Here is a 17709-nt window from a genome sequence, read left to right as displayed (position 1 = left end):
TCGGGCTCGACGAGCTTTGGAAACATTTTGAAGTTTGGAGGGCAAAAGAAAGTAACAGAAAATTAAATTACTGCGGATCTGTATATCTATCTTTGCGTACAATGTTTTTACTCTGTGAACTCTCAGTTGTAGGAAAAAAATCATAATTTGTCTTTTCATAAGAATTGAGATATATAGTGAGTATGACATTTTATAGAGACCGATATTGCTTACTATAACTTTATGCTATATTTTATGTAAATTATTTTTTTCTCATAGACATATATTCAGAAATATACCCAATATTATACAATGTATGTTAATGTAACTAGTAAAGGCATATTTACATATCGCCTCTGTACACGCTTCACGACTATTGATTAAAAGTTATTGAGATTGACATCGTGTTTATTGCATTGCCAATAATACTGATAGATAGGATCCTGAAGCATTCATAATCTATAACAATGTCATTTTCTTATTATATTGTAAGATAACAATTATATATAATTATAAACTTGTAACAGATTAGATATTAAATTATAGATGTGATTTTTGTTGCAAAAATTTAAAGTTAATTATGTACAAAAAAAGTATATAAAAACTTTACATAAGTAAATAAATTCTCTGGAAAATAGAGAGATAAATATTTTATAACAAACATTATATTCGTAATTTATGCAAAAAATATGTAGAGTTAATTCATAATTCTTACACTTGTAAAATAATCTAAAGAGAGATTTGCCATTTTTCCAACAGTTAGCGTCAGTTGTGTTTGCGACCTTAATATTATAAATGACAAAATACAAGTGTCTTCAGGCTTTAAATTATACCATGCGGAATTGTATGCTGCGTGTCCGACCGCTTTACTCTAGAAAGTACATTTTATAAATATTCTTTTTAGTATAACATTTGATAATTTTTTTTCTAATGTTTACTGTTTTAACACGGAATTTGAAGAATTATTTGTTGTTTTATTATTGGTTATAAACTTTATTTTTTGCTAACCTTGTTGTTCAAATATTCTCCAGCATAGCAGAATACAAACGCTTCTAGATTTGTTATGACGTAGAAAAGAAGAGATCTTATTATTTGCTCCGTCGCATCAGGTGTACCGATCGCCTATAAATAAAAAAAATTATTAGCGTATTAGCGCAGGTATAAATAGTTACCTATATTTTTATATCTTATCTGTGTTGTATAAAATGCAAGGAAATTAATTAAAACAGTTGTTTCTTTATTAGTAAGCCCGCGATAAACAGCAGTTATTAATTTGTAGAATTTTAATTTTAATCTCTCACGTACGTTTATGATGAGAAATGCCAAAGAGCAAATCATTATAATATTAGAGGTAAACTGGAATAACGCGATATATGTGTACAAATTTTCAATATTCTTAGAGAAGTTAATGATTTTCTGATGTTTCTGAATAATTTTGCCCGTTGTAATTGATTCGTTCTTTTCATTTTCCTGGGATGCAAAATTTAACAACCAGCAACGCAGAATGTCTATTTGACCGCCTGTATGTAAAACCTAAAAATAAAAATTTGTAGTTTAGTTTAAAAAATAATTTATTATTAAATAAATATATTTATTTTAACATTTTTTTTATTTAAAGAAATTATTTATTAAGTTTATGAGGAAATACTTTCATATTTGTCAATATTTATTTAAATACAGAAAATATGTATGTATGTGATACTAATATTAATATATTTACTTATAAATATAACAATTTTTTTAGCGTAAGCATATAAGCTTTTGCTAGATTTTAATATGATGAATTTTTATTATCTTTAATATTTGTTATTGTTGCACTTGTCATTCGCAATAATTCTAATTGCTAATTCCTTAACTTACCAATGTTAGAAGCAAAGCATTTACAGCACCAGCAGCCAAAGTGCACATGATGACATACACAGTTTGTATGATTAATATCATTTTATACGTTCTTTGTGTATTTACATCGAAGGGAAGTTCCATTTTACAGATATAGGGCAGGTCGGATGTGCGATTGGTGACATCGACATCAGCCAGGATGATTCGTATGCTATACGCAACGGCACTTATCATATGGAGAATTATCATTGCATTAGTGATACGACTCGATAACTTTGCTTTATATATTGTTTCGTGCATGTCAATCTCATTGTTGGCGCAACTGTCCCAGTCTTCCGTTATCATTTTCAAAGTTATGATGAATTTTCTGTGGATGATTTGGTTCGTCGATTATCCTATTAATTACAAAAAAGATTACTTCAAGTCCTTAGAAAATTGTCTTTTCCCAAATGTGACTAGATAACTCTAACAATATGCTCTTCAATATTACATCATAAAATTTTAGTTTTTAAATATTTTTCTCTTATTAAATAAAAATACAGAATTAAACGCACATGAATATATAATAGATTCTAAACAATCGTATCTTAGAATGCCGTTTGACATATTAACACATGTAATTAACAACAAATAATGTAATTAAATTAATTATTACATAACTTATTATTAAAAGACTAATTGAAAATTAATTAATTAATTTTTTTACCACAGAAATTATTTATGAATGCGTTACACTCAACAATGCTTTGATTCTAGCCAATTTTTATTAATATTTATATGTCAATCTTTGTATTGTTCCTACTTACCGCTGATTCAACCAAAACACAATAAACTTGGTCATCACTTTCATACATGCTAGAAAGCTGTTTACACAGTCCATCAAATTGAAAATATCATCAGAATAGAGATGTGTTTGCAAATACCGGTAGTGATAGAATTGAACAATTATTATCGAGACAATCCAAAAAATTCTGCAAAATGGAATACACGAAGCATCTGGCCATATTCCAAACAAAGTAAACATAACTTCTATTGTGCGATTAATCGTGTTCTTCCGGATCATAATATTCTGTTACTCCTTGTTTTATTAAATCACATCAAAATATACAACAAATTTATTGCTTTTAACAAATCGCTTTTAATGAACCAAATAGAGATACAACGAATTCGATCATGCACGCCAAAGGTACGTTTTTCGATGGACATACATCACAAAATTGCTGAGTAAAGACTGGGCATTTCCTGAAAGGTCATCACGCAAATTCACCCTTGGATTGTCAACCAATGGAAAAGAAACTCATTAAATATTTTTACCGTGCTGCGTGCAGACTACCAATACATCTGTCGTGGGTCCTGACAATTTAAATAAAAACAAGGGAACAGGTAAGATCTCTTTTTTTCCGAGGGCCGATGATATGGTTGCAAATTGCTTGCTTTAAATAAGCAATGATACACGTGGACATAGATATGGTATATTCAATTGCGAGTCGGGCTCGACGAGCTTTGGAAACATTTTGAAGTTTGGAGGGCAAAAGAAAGTAACAGAAAATTAAATTACTGCGGATCTGTATATCTATCTTTGCGTACAATGTTTTTACTCTGTGAACTCTCAGTTGTAGGAAAAAAATCATAATTTGTCTTTTCATAAGAATTGAGATATATAGTGAGTATGACATTTTATAGAGACCGATATTGCTTACTATAACTTTATGCTATATTTTATGTAAATTATTTTTTTCTCATAGACATATATTCAGAAATATACCCAATATTATACAATGTATGTTAATGTAACTAGTAAAGGCATATTTACATATCGCCTCTGTACACGCTTCACGACTATTGATTAAAAGTTATTGAGATTGACATCGTGTTTATTGCATTGCCAATAATACTGATAGATAGGATCCTGAAGCATTCATAATCTATAACAATGTCATTTTCTTATTATATTGTAAGATAACAATTATATATAATTATAAACTTGTAACAGATTAGATATTAAATTATAGATGTGATTTTTGTTGCAAAAATTTAAAGTTAATTATGTACAAAAAAAGTATATAAAAACTTTACATAAGTAAATAAATTCTCTGGAAAATAGAGAGATAAATATTTTATAACAAACATTATATTCGTAATTTATGCAAAAAATATGTAGAGTTAATTCATAATTCTTACACTTGTAAAATAATCTAAAGAGAGATTTGCCATTTTTCCAACAGTTAGCGTCAGTTGTGTTTGCGACCTTAATATTATAAATGACAAAATACAAGTGTCTTCAGGCTTTAAATTATACCATGCGGAATTGTATGCTGCGTGTCCGACCGCTTTACTCTAGAAAGTACATTTTATAAATATTCTTTTTAGTATAACATTTGATAATTTTTTTTCTAATGTTTACTGTTTTAACACGGAATTTGAAGAATTATTTGTTGTTTTATTATTGGTTATAAACTTTATTTTTTGCTAACCTTGTTGTTCAAATATTCTCCAGCATAGCAGAATACAAACGCTTCTAGATTTGTTATGACGTAGAAAAGAAGAGATCTTATTATTTGCTCCGTCGCATCAGGTGTACCGATCGCCTATAAATAAAAAAAATTATTAGCGTATTAGCGCAGGTATAAATAGTTACCTATATTTTTATATCTTATCTGTGTTGTATAAAATGCAAGGAAATTAATTAAAACAGTTGTTTCTTTATTAGTAAGCCCGCGATAAACAGCAGTTATTAATTTGTAGAATTTTAATTTTAATCTCTCACGTACGTTTATGATGAGAAATGCCAAAGAGCAAATCATTATAATATTAGAGGTAAACTGGAATAACGCGATATATGTGTACAAATTTTCAATATTCTTAGAGAAGTTAATGATTTTCTGATGTTTCTGAATAATTTTGCCCGTTGTAATTGATTCGTTCTTTTCATTTTCCTGGGATGCAAAATTTAACAACCAGCAACGCAGAATGTCTATTTGACCGCCTGTATGTAAAACCTAAAAATAAAAATTTGTAGTTTAGTTTAAAAAATAATTTATTATTAAATAAATATATTTATTTTAACATTTTTTTTATTTAAAGAAATTATTTATTAAGTTTATGAGGAAATACTTTCATATTTGTCAATATTTATTTAAATACAGAAAATATGTATGTATGTGATACTAATATTAATATATTTACTTATAAATATAACAATTTTTTTAGCGTAAGCATATAAGCTTTTGCTAGATTTTAATATGATGAATTTTTATTATCTTTAATATTTGTTATTGTTGCACTTGTCATTCGCAATAATTCTAATTGCTAATTCCTTAACTTACCAATGTTAGAAGCAAAGCATTTACAGCACCAGCAGCCAAAGTGCACATGATGACATACACAGTTTGTATGATTAATATCATTTTATACGTTCTTTGTGTATTTACATCGAAGGGAAGTTCCATTTTACAGATATAGGGCAGGTCGGATGTGCGATTGGTGACATCGACATCAGCCAGGATGATTCGTATGCTATACGCAACGGCACTTATCATATGGAGAATTATCATTGCATTAGTGATACGACTCGATAACTTTGCTTTATATATTGTTTCGTGCATGTCAATCTCATTGTTGGCGCAACTGTCCCAGTCTTCCGTTATCATTTTCAAAGTTATGATGAATTTTCTGTGGATGATTTGGTTCGTCGATTATCCTATTAATTACAAAAAAGATTACTTCAAGTCCTTAGAAAATTGTCTTTTCCCAAATGTGACTAGATAACTCTAACAATATGCTCTTCAATATTACATCATAAAATTTTAGTTTTTAAATATTTTTCTCTTATTAAATAAAAATACAGAATTAAACGCACATGAATATATAATAGATTCTAAACAATCGTATCTTAGAATGCCGTTTGACATATTAACACATGTAATTAACAACAAATAATGTAATTAAATTAATTATTACATAACTTATTATTAAAAGACTAATTGAAAATTAATTAATTAATTTTTTTACCACAGAAATTATTTATGAATGCGTTACACTCAACAATGCTTTGATTCTAGCCAATTTTTATTAATATTTATATGTCAATCTTTGTATTGTTCCTACTTACCGCTGATTCAACCAAAACACAATAAACTTGGTCATCACTTTCATACATGCTAGAAAGCTGTTTACACAGTCCATCAAATTGAAAATATCATCAGAATAGAGATGTGTTTGCAAATACCGGTAGTGATAGAATTGAACAATTATTATCGAGACAATCCAAAAAATTCTGCAAAATGAAATGCACGAAGCATCTGGCCATATTCCAAACAAAGTAAATATAACTTCTATTGTGCGATTAATCGTGTTCTTCCTGATCATAATATTTTGTTTCCTTTTGTTTTATTAAATCACATCAAAATATACGACAAATTTATTACTTTTAACAAATCGCTTTTAATGAACAAAATAGAGATTCGACACAACGAATTCGATCATGCACGCCAGAGATACGTTTTTCGATGGACATACATTACAAAATTGCTGAGTAAAGACTGGACATTTCCTGAAAGATCATCACACGAATTCACCCTTGGATTGTCAACCAATGGAAAAGAAACTCATTAAATATTTTTACCGTGCTGCGTGCAGATCACCAATACATCTGTCGTAGGTCCTGACAATTTAAATAAAAACAAGGGAACAGGTGAGGTCTCTTTTTTTCCGAGGGCCGATGATATGGTTGCAAATTGCTTGCTTTAAATAAGCAATGATACACGTGGACATAGATATGGTATATTCAATTGCGAGTCGGGCTCGACGAGCTTTGGAAACATTTCGAAGTTTGGAGGGCAAAAGAAAATAACAGAAAATTAAATTACTGCGAATCTGTATATCTCTCTGCGTACAAGGTTTTTACTCTGTGAACTCTCAGTTGTAGGAAAAAAATCATGATTTGTCTTTTCATAAGAAATTGAGATATATAGTGAGTATGGCATTTTATAGAGACCGATATTGCTTACTATAACTTTATACTATATTTTATGTAAATTATTTTTTTTTATAGACATATATTCAGAAAAATATCTATAATATGTTATACAATGTGTGTTAATGTAACTAGTAAAGGCATATTTACATATCGCCTCTGTACACGCCTCACGACTATTGATTAAAAGTTATCGAGATGGACATGATGTTTATTGCATCGCCAATAACACTGATAAATACGATCCTGAAGCATTCATAATCTATAACAATGTTGTTTGCGTTAGAATTTAATATTTGTCTGAATGAAATATTGCTTTAGCAAAAAAAAAGGATTGCTGATAAAAGAAAATTTTATCTAACAAATATTGCCTAATAGAAGTAGAATTAAAAGTCATAATTTTACTGGAATCTTACACTTGCAAAAGTTTGTAAAGTGAGATCCATCATCTTCCCAGCCGTTAGCGTCAATTGCTTCTGAGATCTTAATATTATAAATGACAAAATGCGACTATCTTTGGGCTTTAAATTGTACCATGCGCAATTATATGTTGCAAATCCGATCTCTTTGCTCTATGAAAATTAAAATAACAAAGATATTTAATAATATTGACTTAGCAATAAAGTCAAATTATTTATATTTGTTTTATAAAAAATGTATTTAATTATTTACACTGTCATTAACAATTTGTTTTATTAATGTAATAATTTTTTTTTATCGCTGACCTTATTGTTCAGATATTCTCCGGCATAGCAAAATATGAATGCCTCTACATTCGTTGTCGTGAAGAATAAAATACATTTTATAATTTGTTCCATGGCATCGGCAGTACCAATTGCCTGAGAAAATAAGGAAATAGTATTATTTCCAAAACCTCTAAGTAAAACCAAGTTTTGTTTCATAGAATGAAAAATTTTTCTTTATAGTGAAACTACTGTACTTACAGTTACAATGATAAAGGCAAGTAAGCAAATTAACATTGTGTTTGACGCGAATAATAGTAACGCGATATACGTATACAAGCTCTCGATGTTTTCTGAAAATTGAATAATTTTTTGATGTTTTAGAATAAACTTATTTGTCATGACGATTGATTCTTGCTTATTTTCAATATCTTTAGGTATAAACTTCGCCAACCAGCATTGCAGAATATCTATTTGGCCACCTACATGAAAGACCTGAAAAAGGAGATTTATTTTTATTTAAAGTCATTTTAACTACATCCACAAATAATTAAATTACGAATGGTTGTATAGAAGAATGAAAAAAAAAGTTAGTATTTAATAAATATTATTTATAAAATATATATTTATACGTAACATATTTTAAAAGATTTTTTTGTATGTATCGCAGAGTTGTTTTTTTCTTTGAAAAAACAAATACTATACATTATATTAAATTTAATTGTGTCTAAATGTAATAATATATTATTCTGCAAAAAGTACTACAAAATTTAAATTTACTATTGATATAGTTTATATTTCTTATTAACTTGCTTATATAATTATAACTTACCAGAGTCAAAAGCACGGCGTTGTAGAGGCCAGCTACCCAATTGCAAAGAATCATGTGTATAAATTCTACGATTAGCACAAATCTGTACATGTGTTGCGTGTTAATGCTAAAGGGAAGCTCTAATTTGTTGACAAGAGGCAACTCAATTGTTTCAGTAACATCAGCATCAGCGATGATGACTCCCAGGCAATAAGCAAAGATATTGATCGTGTGAAGAATGATTATTATGTGAGTGATGCGATCGGATATTTTTGCCTTGCCTATCATTACACGCATGCCGATGTCATTCTTAGCGTAATCACTCCAATCGTCCGTAATTAATGCCAAAGTCTCCTCGAACTTTCTGTGGACGATTGTTCCTCGATCATGCTGTCGAATTTAAATAAGGGTCCTATTCATCGCGTCATAGAGAACTATATGTTTAAAAATATTACGCCTCTGATTGTACAACGTTAAAGTTGTTTTTTGTTTTAAACAAAATTTTATTTTACAAATTTTATTTATACTTCTACAATTTTCCTTTCTTTTTCACGTAGTAACAAAGAACTCAATGTGCATAAAAAAGACAATTAAAAAAAAACGCATTGTACAACTTTTGAACGCCATCGATGATTTTAATTAATAATTGTTTTAATTAATATACATTAATTTACAAATAATCAAATTTTTTTATAAAAAAATTAAAACTTTAATTAATGCATTTGTTTTGCTTACCGTTGGTTCACCCAGAACGCAACGAGTTTAATGAATACTTTTGCATGTGCCAAAAAACTGCAAACACAATCCACCAAATTGAAAAAATTCTCTGAACTTAAATGCGTCGTAAAATAAAGATAGTGACACAATTCGATAAATGCTGTTATTGCAATCCAAAACAATCTGGTAATTAAAATGACCAATCTGTCTGAACTGACACCAAACAAGGGGAGCATAAGAAACACTATACGACTAAACGTGCTTTTACGGGTTATAGCCATTTTTTTTTTTTTTTTACACCTGATTGTGTTTAAGCGAAAGTGTTAGAAAACATCTAACAGAGTAAAAATTTTTTAAAGAAAAAAATTAAAGATTGTGCTGTCGCTACAGATGTATTTCCCAATGATAGCAGGATGTATATCATTGGACATTTGCATAAAGACTAGGAGAGCATTGTGGGAAGTGTTCAAACAGGTGCACCCCCGGCAAATCGATCAATAGGACTTACTTATAAAATATTTTTATTGTGCGTGCAGACCTCAAAAACACCCGTCATGTTCCCTTGAAACTTTGTGGAAAAAAAAGAAATATAAGATAAAATATACTTTTCCGGTCTCTTTAATACCGACAAGCTACAATGCAGACATAAAGTGCGTATAATAAATATATAATGATACATACAGAGGGATATCATCCATCCCACGAGAAAATCTCCTCGATTTTGTCCATTACGGCATCACAACTTTTCCTAGAAATCGCTCTCTGTGCATTAAATGGATAATATCCCACAAGAAGCAACGATAGCAGTGCCGACAAGCATTGACAATGTAATCGATTTTATTTTTATTACATCGCGTTACTTCACGACGAATAACATCATATAATTTAAAAAATGTCACTTTTTCAAACATAATTATTCTTATTTTGTGCATTGTTATGTAAATCTAATTATTTCATTATATATATATATATGTGAAACGTTTACTTTGGGGACAAAATTTTTATTAAACGCATATTTTGAAGATATTTGTATACTTTGAAGACATGTCTCAAAGTATCATTATTATATATATATACATATATATATATATATATATATATATATATATATGTACATATATATAATATTTTATGAATAATACAGAAAATCTTTATTAAAAAATTGTTATTGAAATAAACCTTTATTAAGAATAAGAATATTAAAGAATTTTCTTTTGAAGAGAAATTTTTGTTAAAATAAATCTCTACGAAAATAATAAATATTGATATTTGCATTTGCTATTATGTATATATATTATGTATATATACGCAAAAGAATTTTTTAAATGTTTTTTTTATAATATAATACATTATTTATAATAAATTTAATTTTAATTAAACATCTCAATTCAATCACATTGCATTATATTGTACTTTTAGATAAAACGATTTAAATTAATATCTCATATTTATAATTGGAGAGATATATTATATCAACTTGAATTTCTAAAACTACTAATGTGTATAAACCATAACATTTTTTATTGTTGCTAAAAAAATCTGTGTTATGATGTAATGTCTATTGCATTGCTAATAGTACCGACAAATATGATCCTGAAGCATTCATAATCTAGAAGAATATTTTTATATTTTTTGTATTAGAAGATTCAATATTTTTATTTCTAATAATTTAAAGATGTGCTTTCTATGTCATCAATATGGAATGTTGATATATAAATCTTACACTTGTAAAGGTTTGCAAGGACAGATCCATCATTTTCCCAATTGTTAGCGTTAGTTGCTTTTGCGATCTCAGTAGGACAAATAGTAGAGTACTACTATCTTTATTTTTCATATCATACCATGTAGAGCTGTACACCGCAAAATCAATTTTTCTGCTCTATAAAAATAATAGGAAAATGTTTAATGTTTAATGTGTTCTTTACAATATATTTATTAATTAGATAAAATACACTTGTATTTATCATTAGCATTTTATGACAAATATTAATATTTTATTATAAATATTTTATTGCTAACCTTGTCCCTCAAGTATTCACCAAGATAGCAGTATATATACGCTTCGATGTTCGTAATAGTGAAAAATAAGAGATTTTTTATTATTAACTCTGCATTAAGGGCGCTAATTCTCTACAACATTAATATGCAAAATAACATGTAAAGAATTATTAAATTTAAATTTAATATAATATAAAATTAATAATACATAATACAAATATTATCTGTTATTAAGTATAATAATACATTTAAGTATTATATTAATATGTTATATTAATTAAATATGTAACTTTTTAGAGTATTTTCTATTATGTTAAAAAAATATAGTATATAATGTTGAACACATACAAATAATGAAGTTGTATGTAAGATGTAAAGTTTAATGTTATATTATCTATAATCAAAAAAATAGATAGAGAAACATTAGAGCAATATTTAATCTTATCCACCTTTACGACAAGAAAAGCGACCAAACAAATCAATATCATATTTGACGCAAATAGCACCAACGCAATATATGTATAAAGGCTTTCAATATTTTCCGTAAAAAGTATAATTTTTTGATGTTTTTGAATAATTTTAGTCATTATGACAGCGATTGATTCATTTTTGTTTTTTTCTTTAAAGGATGTAAGCTCCATTAACCAGTAACGCAGAATATTGATTTGGCCAGCTGTATGTAGAATCTGAAAATAAAAATTCCATTGTCTGCGGAATTAATTAGAATCCACAATCGATTAATTTAAGCAATACAAAAAATGTATTGTGTAGAATGGCAATCTACACGGAAATACATATACATATATAAATTCGGTTTATAGATAATTTATTATAAATTTTAATCTATATTTCTTTAGAATTCCTGTTATTTTAAATATCTTAAATATGTTTTAGAATACGCACAATACAGTTACTATATAAATAAGATTAAAAAGTTATCATTTTCTTTTAAATTATTTTTTTTAATTAAACATCGTTTATTTGAATATAGTTTGTGCGCTTTTAACTTACCAAAATTACTAACAAAGCATTTGTTATAGCAGCTGAACAGGAACACGTGAGTAAAAAGAAGAAATCTGTTACTAAAACAAATCTATATGTGGATTGCGTGTTTATATCAAAAGGATAGTCAATCTTAGTGAAGAAGAGTATCTCCGTCGTGTTACTGGTGACATCGACATTAGCCAAAAAGACACCCATGGAATGTGAAACAATTGACGTCGTGTGGAGGATTATCAACATATTTGTAATACGTTCCGACATTTTTGCTTTTCTTACTGTCTCACGCATGCAGACATCGTTCTTAGCGCAATCACTCCAATCCTCTTGCATCATTGTTAAGACTTCGATGAATTTTCTATAAATGATTATATTATCGATCTTAAAGCTATCTTAATTTTTGTACTGTGAATACTCATCTCTTTCCATATTTGTTATTTCTGTATGTTAAATATGTAAACAAACCTTTCACATATTCCAACCAGCAAAATTTGTTGGAATACTTCTATATTGTTTCCAATTTTATACATGTACACATTACTTACCGTTGATTTAACCAAAATATGAGGCACTTAAAAAACACCTTGCAGTGTGCCAAGACGACGGTCAACCAGGTTACGACATCCTCAATTGCAATAGAATGCATGTGTATCATAATGTAACGGTAGTTACAGTACTGAGCAAATGTCAGTGAAACGGTGAAAAGTATTCTGCAGAATAGAACAGATGATCCACCTGGCCAAACACCGCACAAAGTGAGTATAAATTTCACCATGCGGTTAAGCGGATTCTGACCAACCATGATTCTCTATGTTCTTTTTACTCCTGCCTGTTTATACAAATAAATTTGTTAAGGTGTGTAACAAATATAAAAATTAAAGTCTTTGGTATAAGGCAAAAGAAATATATTTCCACCACTATAGGTCTATCTTTCGACGAACACTTCAGTGAAATATAGTTTATATTTCACGTGATGGAAACCATACACTACAGAATATCTATCTAAGAGACTAAAAGGCAGAAAGAGAAATCTAAAAAATTATTAAATTGGTATATTCTTCAGAAGCTGATCATTGAATGTTTATAAAATATTATTATCGTACGTAAATTGCATGCACGCGGATCGTAAATATATTTTCCGTTGTTTTCCGCAAGTTTGTTGCAAGATAAGGGAAAAATGTAAAGTAGTTTTTCCCTCTTTTCAATACTGGTAATATAATCGCGAATTGTCTATGTTAAATATGCAATGATTCGTGCGGAGGTAGATATGACTATATCCAATGGTCAAACCGTATTCATGACTCTTCAGAAAAGTTTTGAAATCCAGAGGGATTAGAGAAAATTGAAAGAAAGAAGACCGTGTGCGAACTTGCTGTTACGTTACTTGTAATATTAAAAGTATAATCATTTATATTAGCAATATATTTGCTTGAACAATGTAATAAAAATTTTACAAGTTATACACAAATTTTTGTATGAAAATGGCATAATTTTTAATAGCCAGTAATCACAATCTAAATAAATCAGAACTAATTACGCAAAACAATATATGTAATTATAATGTCTTGCCTATTTTACAAATTACTATTAGGAAACAAGAAACATTATAGTTCGGTAACATATAAATATTAATTTTATTTATATATTTGAATATTAAAAAAAAATTCATATTGTATAAACAATTTTAAAAAATTATTTAATACATGTTTTTTTTAAACATTGTTGAAATGTTTTAATAATGTCTCTAAATCACATAATCAAAGTTCATATTGATATTGGACAAAATTAGATACGATACATTTAATTTATGTTATTAAATGTCACTTTAATAAGTTTTTATTACTTAATAATAATTGTGTGCTTATTATGGTATATAAAAGATGATAATTATAAAATTAATTGAATAAACAAAGTAAGTCTCATTTATTACGCAAATTTATCATAAATACAAGTATATAAAATATATGTATTTTTAATGTTGAAAGAGATAAAATATTTATAGACATATTTTATGTATAGTATGATGTATACAGTTGTATGAAACTTTTTAAATGCTATTATTTTATTGCGTATATTTAGCGGTTTTGTTGCGTGTAAAGAGAAAAAAGTAGGATTATTTGTTCCTCCTTATGCGCTTGTAGTACAACTGTGAAATGTCTGTTTTAAATAATAATTTGGGCGGAGGCAGATATGACCAATAATTATGTCCGTCAGTTGTGCTTGCAACCCCTCCGGAAAGTTCCGAAATCTATAGGGGGAAGAATTGGAAAGAACAAAAATTATTTAGTATAACTGAAATTTATGTTATTTTACTTGTTAGAATGTAAGCAAATTTGCTTTTTACATAACAAAAAAATTTACCATTTTTTAACTGAAAATATATCGACAATCAAACAAAAAGTATGAAATGAAGAGAATTATAATTATTTCTTATTATATTTGAAAAAATAAATCAGTTTACAACGTGTTTTTGTAACTAGTGATTCGCACTTCAAGTTTTCTATTCGATTAATATTTAAAAATTGTTGACCTGGTCATTGCATTGCCAACAGCATTGACAAATATGATCCCGAAGCATTCATGATCTAAAACGAAGAGTTGCTTTTTTTATTTTGGAAAAATCAGGATCTTTATTATTATATTACATGTATTATACTTTATACTTTTTAAGATAAAAAGTTTATATATTATATGTATATATATATATATATATATATATATATATATATATAATATCTAATATAGTATATCTCTTACGCTTGTAAAAGTTTGTAAGGAGAGATCCATCATTTTTCCTACTGTAAGTGTTAATTGTTTCTGCGATCTTAATATGATAAATAACAGAAAACGACTTTCTGTAGATTTTAAATCGTACCATTCACAATTATACGCCGCGATACCAATTTCATTGCTCTACGAAAATAAAAGTGAAATAATTTATAATATTTATATAGTATTCTTTTTTTACAACTTTTAATAATGTGAAAAAAATAATTATTTTTACTGGCAATATTTCATCGTTATAAATATGGTATTATCTTATCACTTACTTTGTTGTTTAAATATTCTCCCGCATAGCAAAATATAAATGCTTCAAGATTTGTTATGGTAAAAAACAAAAATGATTTCATTATTTGTTCTAGCGCATTTGGACTGCCTATTGCCTGTAATATTAGGCAGAAATAGTTTACAAAAATTTCTTAAATATATATAAATCTATACACAAATCTTTAATACAAATCTTTAACACAAATAAAAAGTAAAAAAATTTATAAGCAAAACATTTTAACAGATGTAATATATCATGCAGTATTAAAATATAAATTAATATCGAAGAGTACATCATATTAGCAATCACTGAAAGTATTGCAATAGGTGTATATTCAATAGTGATACTTACTGTTACGATAAGAAAACCTATTGAACATATCATTATCGTATTTGATACAAACTGAAGCAATGCGATAGACGAATAAAGACTCTCAATGTTTTTTGAAAAACTGATGATTTTTTGATGTTTTTGAATAATTTTACCCGTAGTCGTAGCAAATGATTTATGTTTGTCCTTATTCTTAATTCGAGGGACAAGCTGCGCTAGCCAATGACTCATAATCTCGATTTGACCAGCCGTATGTAAAATCTGAAAATAAAGATATATATTACATATGGAATTAATTATAATTTTTTAATTATTAATACTTGAATAACGAATCAGATGAATACACAACGTACCAAATAATGTTATTTAAAAAAGTATATATACATAAATTCTTTATATATTTAATTTTGATTTTCGCATCTTTTAATATTTTTTTAACGCATATTGTATAATTTTAATTAAAGGCAGCTTCGATATGTAGAATTGTTAACTTACTAATGTCAATAGTAAAGAGTTTGTTATACCAGCCGCCCATCCGCAAAGAATCATAAGCAAAAATTCCGTGATTAAAACGATTCTGTACATGGATTGTGTTTTTATGTCGAAAGGAATTTCTAGCTTGTTGATTAAAGGTAACTCTCTCGTAGTATCAGTGACATCGGCGTCGGCCAGGATGATGCCGATGCAATATGCAACAATTGTCATCGTATGAAGGGTGACAACCGCATTTGTAATACGATCCGATATTTTCGCTTTACGTGCAGCCTCGCGCATGCTAATGTCGCTATTAGCGCAGTCACTCCAATCTTCCGTCATCACTGCCAAAATCTCGACAAATTTTCTGTGAATAAATTGTTTTCATTAATCGCGCTATCAAGACATGTAATCTTAATTGTCGTCATGTAAATTTATCTAAAAAATTTGTTATGTTTGGATATTGAAAACTAATTGTCAATGCTTTTTATTCGCATAATTTTTGTTCATAAATTATTAATATAATAAGTACAACGTATTAAGAGTACAAATAAAAGTATTACAATTGTATTTTTGAATGAAAGCGTTTTACGATATTTTCTCACCTGAAAATTGACTGACACTCGCCATGTGATGTACATTGTTACAAAAAAATTATTTGTAGCTACATAATATGTAACACTAATTAATTTTACTTAACTTTACTTTTAAGAAGAAAACTATCGTACAAATAAATTTTCTGAAAAATTATGACACTGAAATTACACAGTATCTTTCGCTTGGGTTTTGACACGAGTATATTATATGTTAATCATAATATTCTCGTCGAACGTTAAGTTAACTTGAGTCGTATTACTTACCGCTGGTTTAACCAAAACACAAAGAACTTGAAAATTATTTTGGAATATGCAAGGAAGGTGGACAGACAATCCATTAAGTCCAAGATTTCGGCAGAGTGCACATGCGTAAAAAAATAACGGTAGTGACAGAATAAAGTAACTGCCATTGAAACGACCCAAAATATTCTGCAAAGCAGAACATATGGTGTGCCTGGCCAAATACCACACAAAGTGAGCATAAACTTCAACGTGCGGTTAAACGTACTTTTACGAGCCATAATTTCTTATTTCTCTTTATTCTCCCCTGTGCACACGGGCAAATCGATCGAAGATGTGTATAACAGAACAAAAATTCTCAGTAAATGAAAAAAATATGTTTCTGACCAAACGCACATACGTTTCAATGACAACTCTATGTATATTATAGAATACTTGCGTTAAAAAAAAACTGTAAGAAAGTTCTAAGAAAGAAGTAGGTTCAACCTTCGGCAATTGATCGCAATTGAAGATGCTCATTAAATATTTTTATCGTGCCGAGCATAGACCGTGAACACATTTTTCATGAATTTAATGTAAGAAATGAAAAGATAGGTAAAGTTTGTTTCCCTTCTCTCTTGTGCGCTGGTAATGCATCGCGAATTGTTCACTTTAAATATGTAACGATACGTACGGACGTAGATGCGGTTCGATGTCCGACGGTCAGTCGTGACTACGGTGCTTCAGGAAAGTTTTAATCTCTAGAGGATGAAGAGCTAGTCACAACTTTGTGCAACACTACACAACTTTACATTGCTTTGCTTACAATAACTAAAAGTGAATTTGTAGAAATATGTGAAGCAATTAGGATTAATAAGTTTATGAATTTGTATCTGAAAATGTACGTGAAAAATGATATACACATAACAGTTAGAATTTACATAAATATTTAAACAAATTAAATGTTATTTATATTATCATTAACTTTGTATTAATACTTTCTGCATTGTATTTTTTGCATATGCAGATAATTTTTAACT

The 17709-nt window shown here is 28.3% G+C and overlaps 4 protein-coding genes across 4 annotated transcripts; all 4 read right to left on the bottom strand.

The window, feature by feature from the left end:
* Nucleotides 1-62: 62 nt before the first annotated feature.
* On the bottom strand, nt 63-2881 carry LOC118645081 (odorant receptor 4-like). The gene is made up of 6 exons (XM_036285463.1): nt 2625-2881; nt 1840-2185; nt 1285-1512; nt 988-1101; nt 695-850; nt 63-438 (listed from the first exon to the last, which is right to left on the bottom strand). The coding sequence occupies exons 1-6, from the start codon at nt 2879-2881 to the stop codon at nt 388-390; spliced, it is 1152 nt and encodes a 383-aa protein (XP_036141356.1). The 3' UTR covers nt 63-387.
* Nucleotides 2882-3367: 486 nt separating this feature from the next.
* On the bottom strand, nt 3368-6186 carry LOC118645080 (odorant receptor 4-like). The gene is made up of 6 exons (XM_036285462.1): nt 5930-6186; nt 5145-5490; nt 4590-4817; nt 4293-4406; nt 4000-4155; nt 3368-3743 (listed from the first exon to the last, which is right to left on the bottom strand). Exons 1-6 carry the CDS (start codon nt 6184-6186, stop codon nt 3693-3695), a joined length of 1152 nt encoding a protein of 383 aa, XP_036141355.1. The 3' UTR covers nt 3368-3692.
* Nucleotides 6187-6195: 9 nt separating this feature from the next.
* On the bottom strand, nt 6196-17532 carry LOC105840961. Its single transcript, XM_036285794.1, has 15 exons — nt 16715-17532; nt 15876-16221; nt 15402-15641; nt 15052-15165; nt 14759-14914; nt 12547-12791; nt 12014-12359; nt 11024-11134; nt 10728-10883; nt 9023-9324; nt 8309-8651; nt 7738-7971; nt 7519-7632; nt 7210-7365; nt 6196-7055 (listed from the first exon to the last, which is right to left on the bottom strand). Exons 1-15 carry the CDS (start codon nt 16969-16971, stop codon nt 7005-7007), a joined length of 3171 nt encoding a protein of 1056 aa, XP_036141687.1. The 5' UTR covers nt 16972-17532; the 3' UTR covers nt 6196-7004.
* LOC105830109 (odorant receptor 4) lies at nt 10523-13489 on the bottom strand. Its single transcript, XM_012669276.3, has 5 exons — nt 12014-13489; nt 11452-11688; nt 11024-11134; nt 10728-10883; nt 10523-10613 (listed from the first exon to the last, which is right to left on the bottom strand). The coding sequence occupies exons 1-5, from the start codon at nt 12335-12337 to the stop codon at nt 10563-10565; spliced, it is 879 nt and encodes a 292-aa protein (XP_012524730.1). The 5' UTR covers nt 12338-13489; the 3' UTR covers nt 10523-10562.
* Nucleotides 17533-17709: the final 177 nt, after the last annotated feature.

The sequence above is a fragment of the Monomorium pharaonis genome, chromosome 4, assembly GCF_013373865.1.
Source record: "Monomorium pharaonis isolate MP-MQ-018 chromosome 4, ASM1337386v2, whole genome shotgun sequence".
NCBI lineage: Eukaryota > Metazoa > Arthropoda > Insecta > Hymenoptera > Formicidae > Monomorium > Monomorium pharaonis.
Note: the sequence above shows the minus strand (reverse complement) of the source record. Positions and strands in the feature narration are given on the sequence as shown.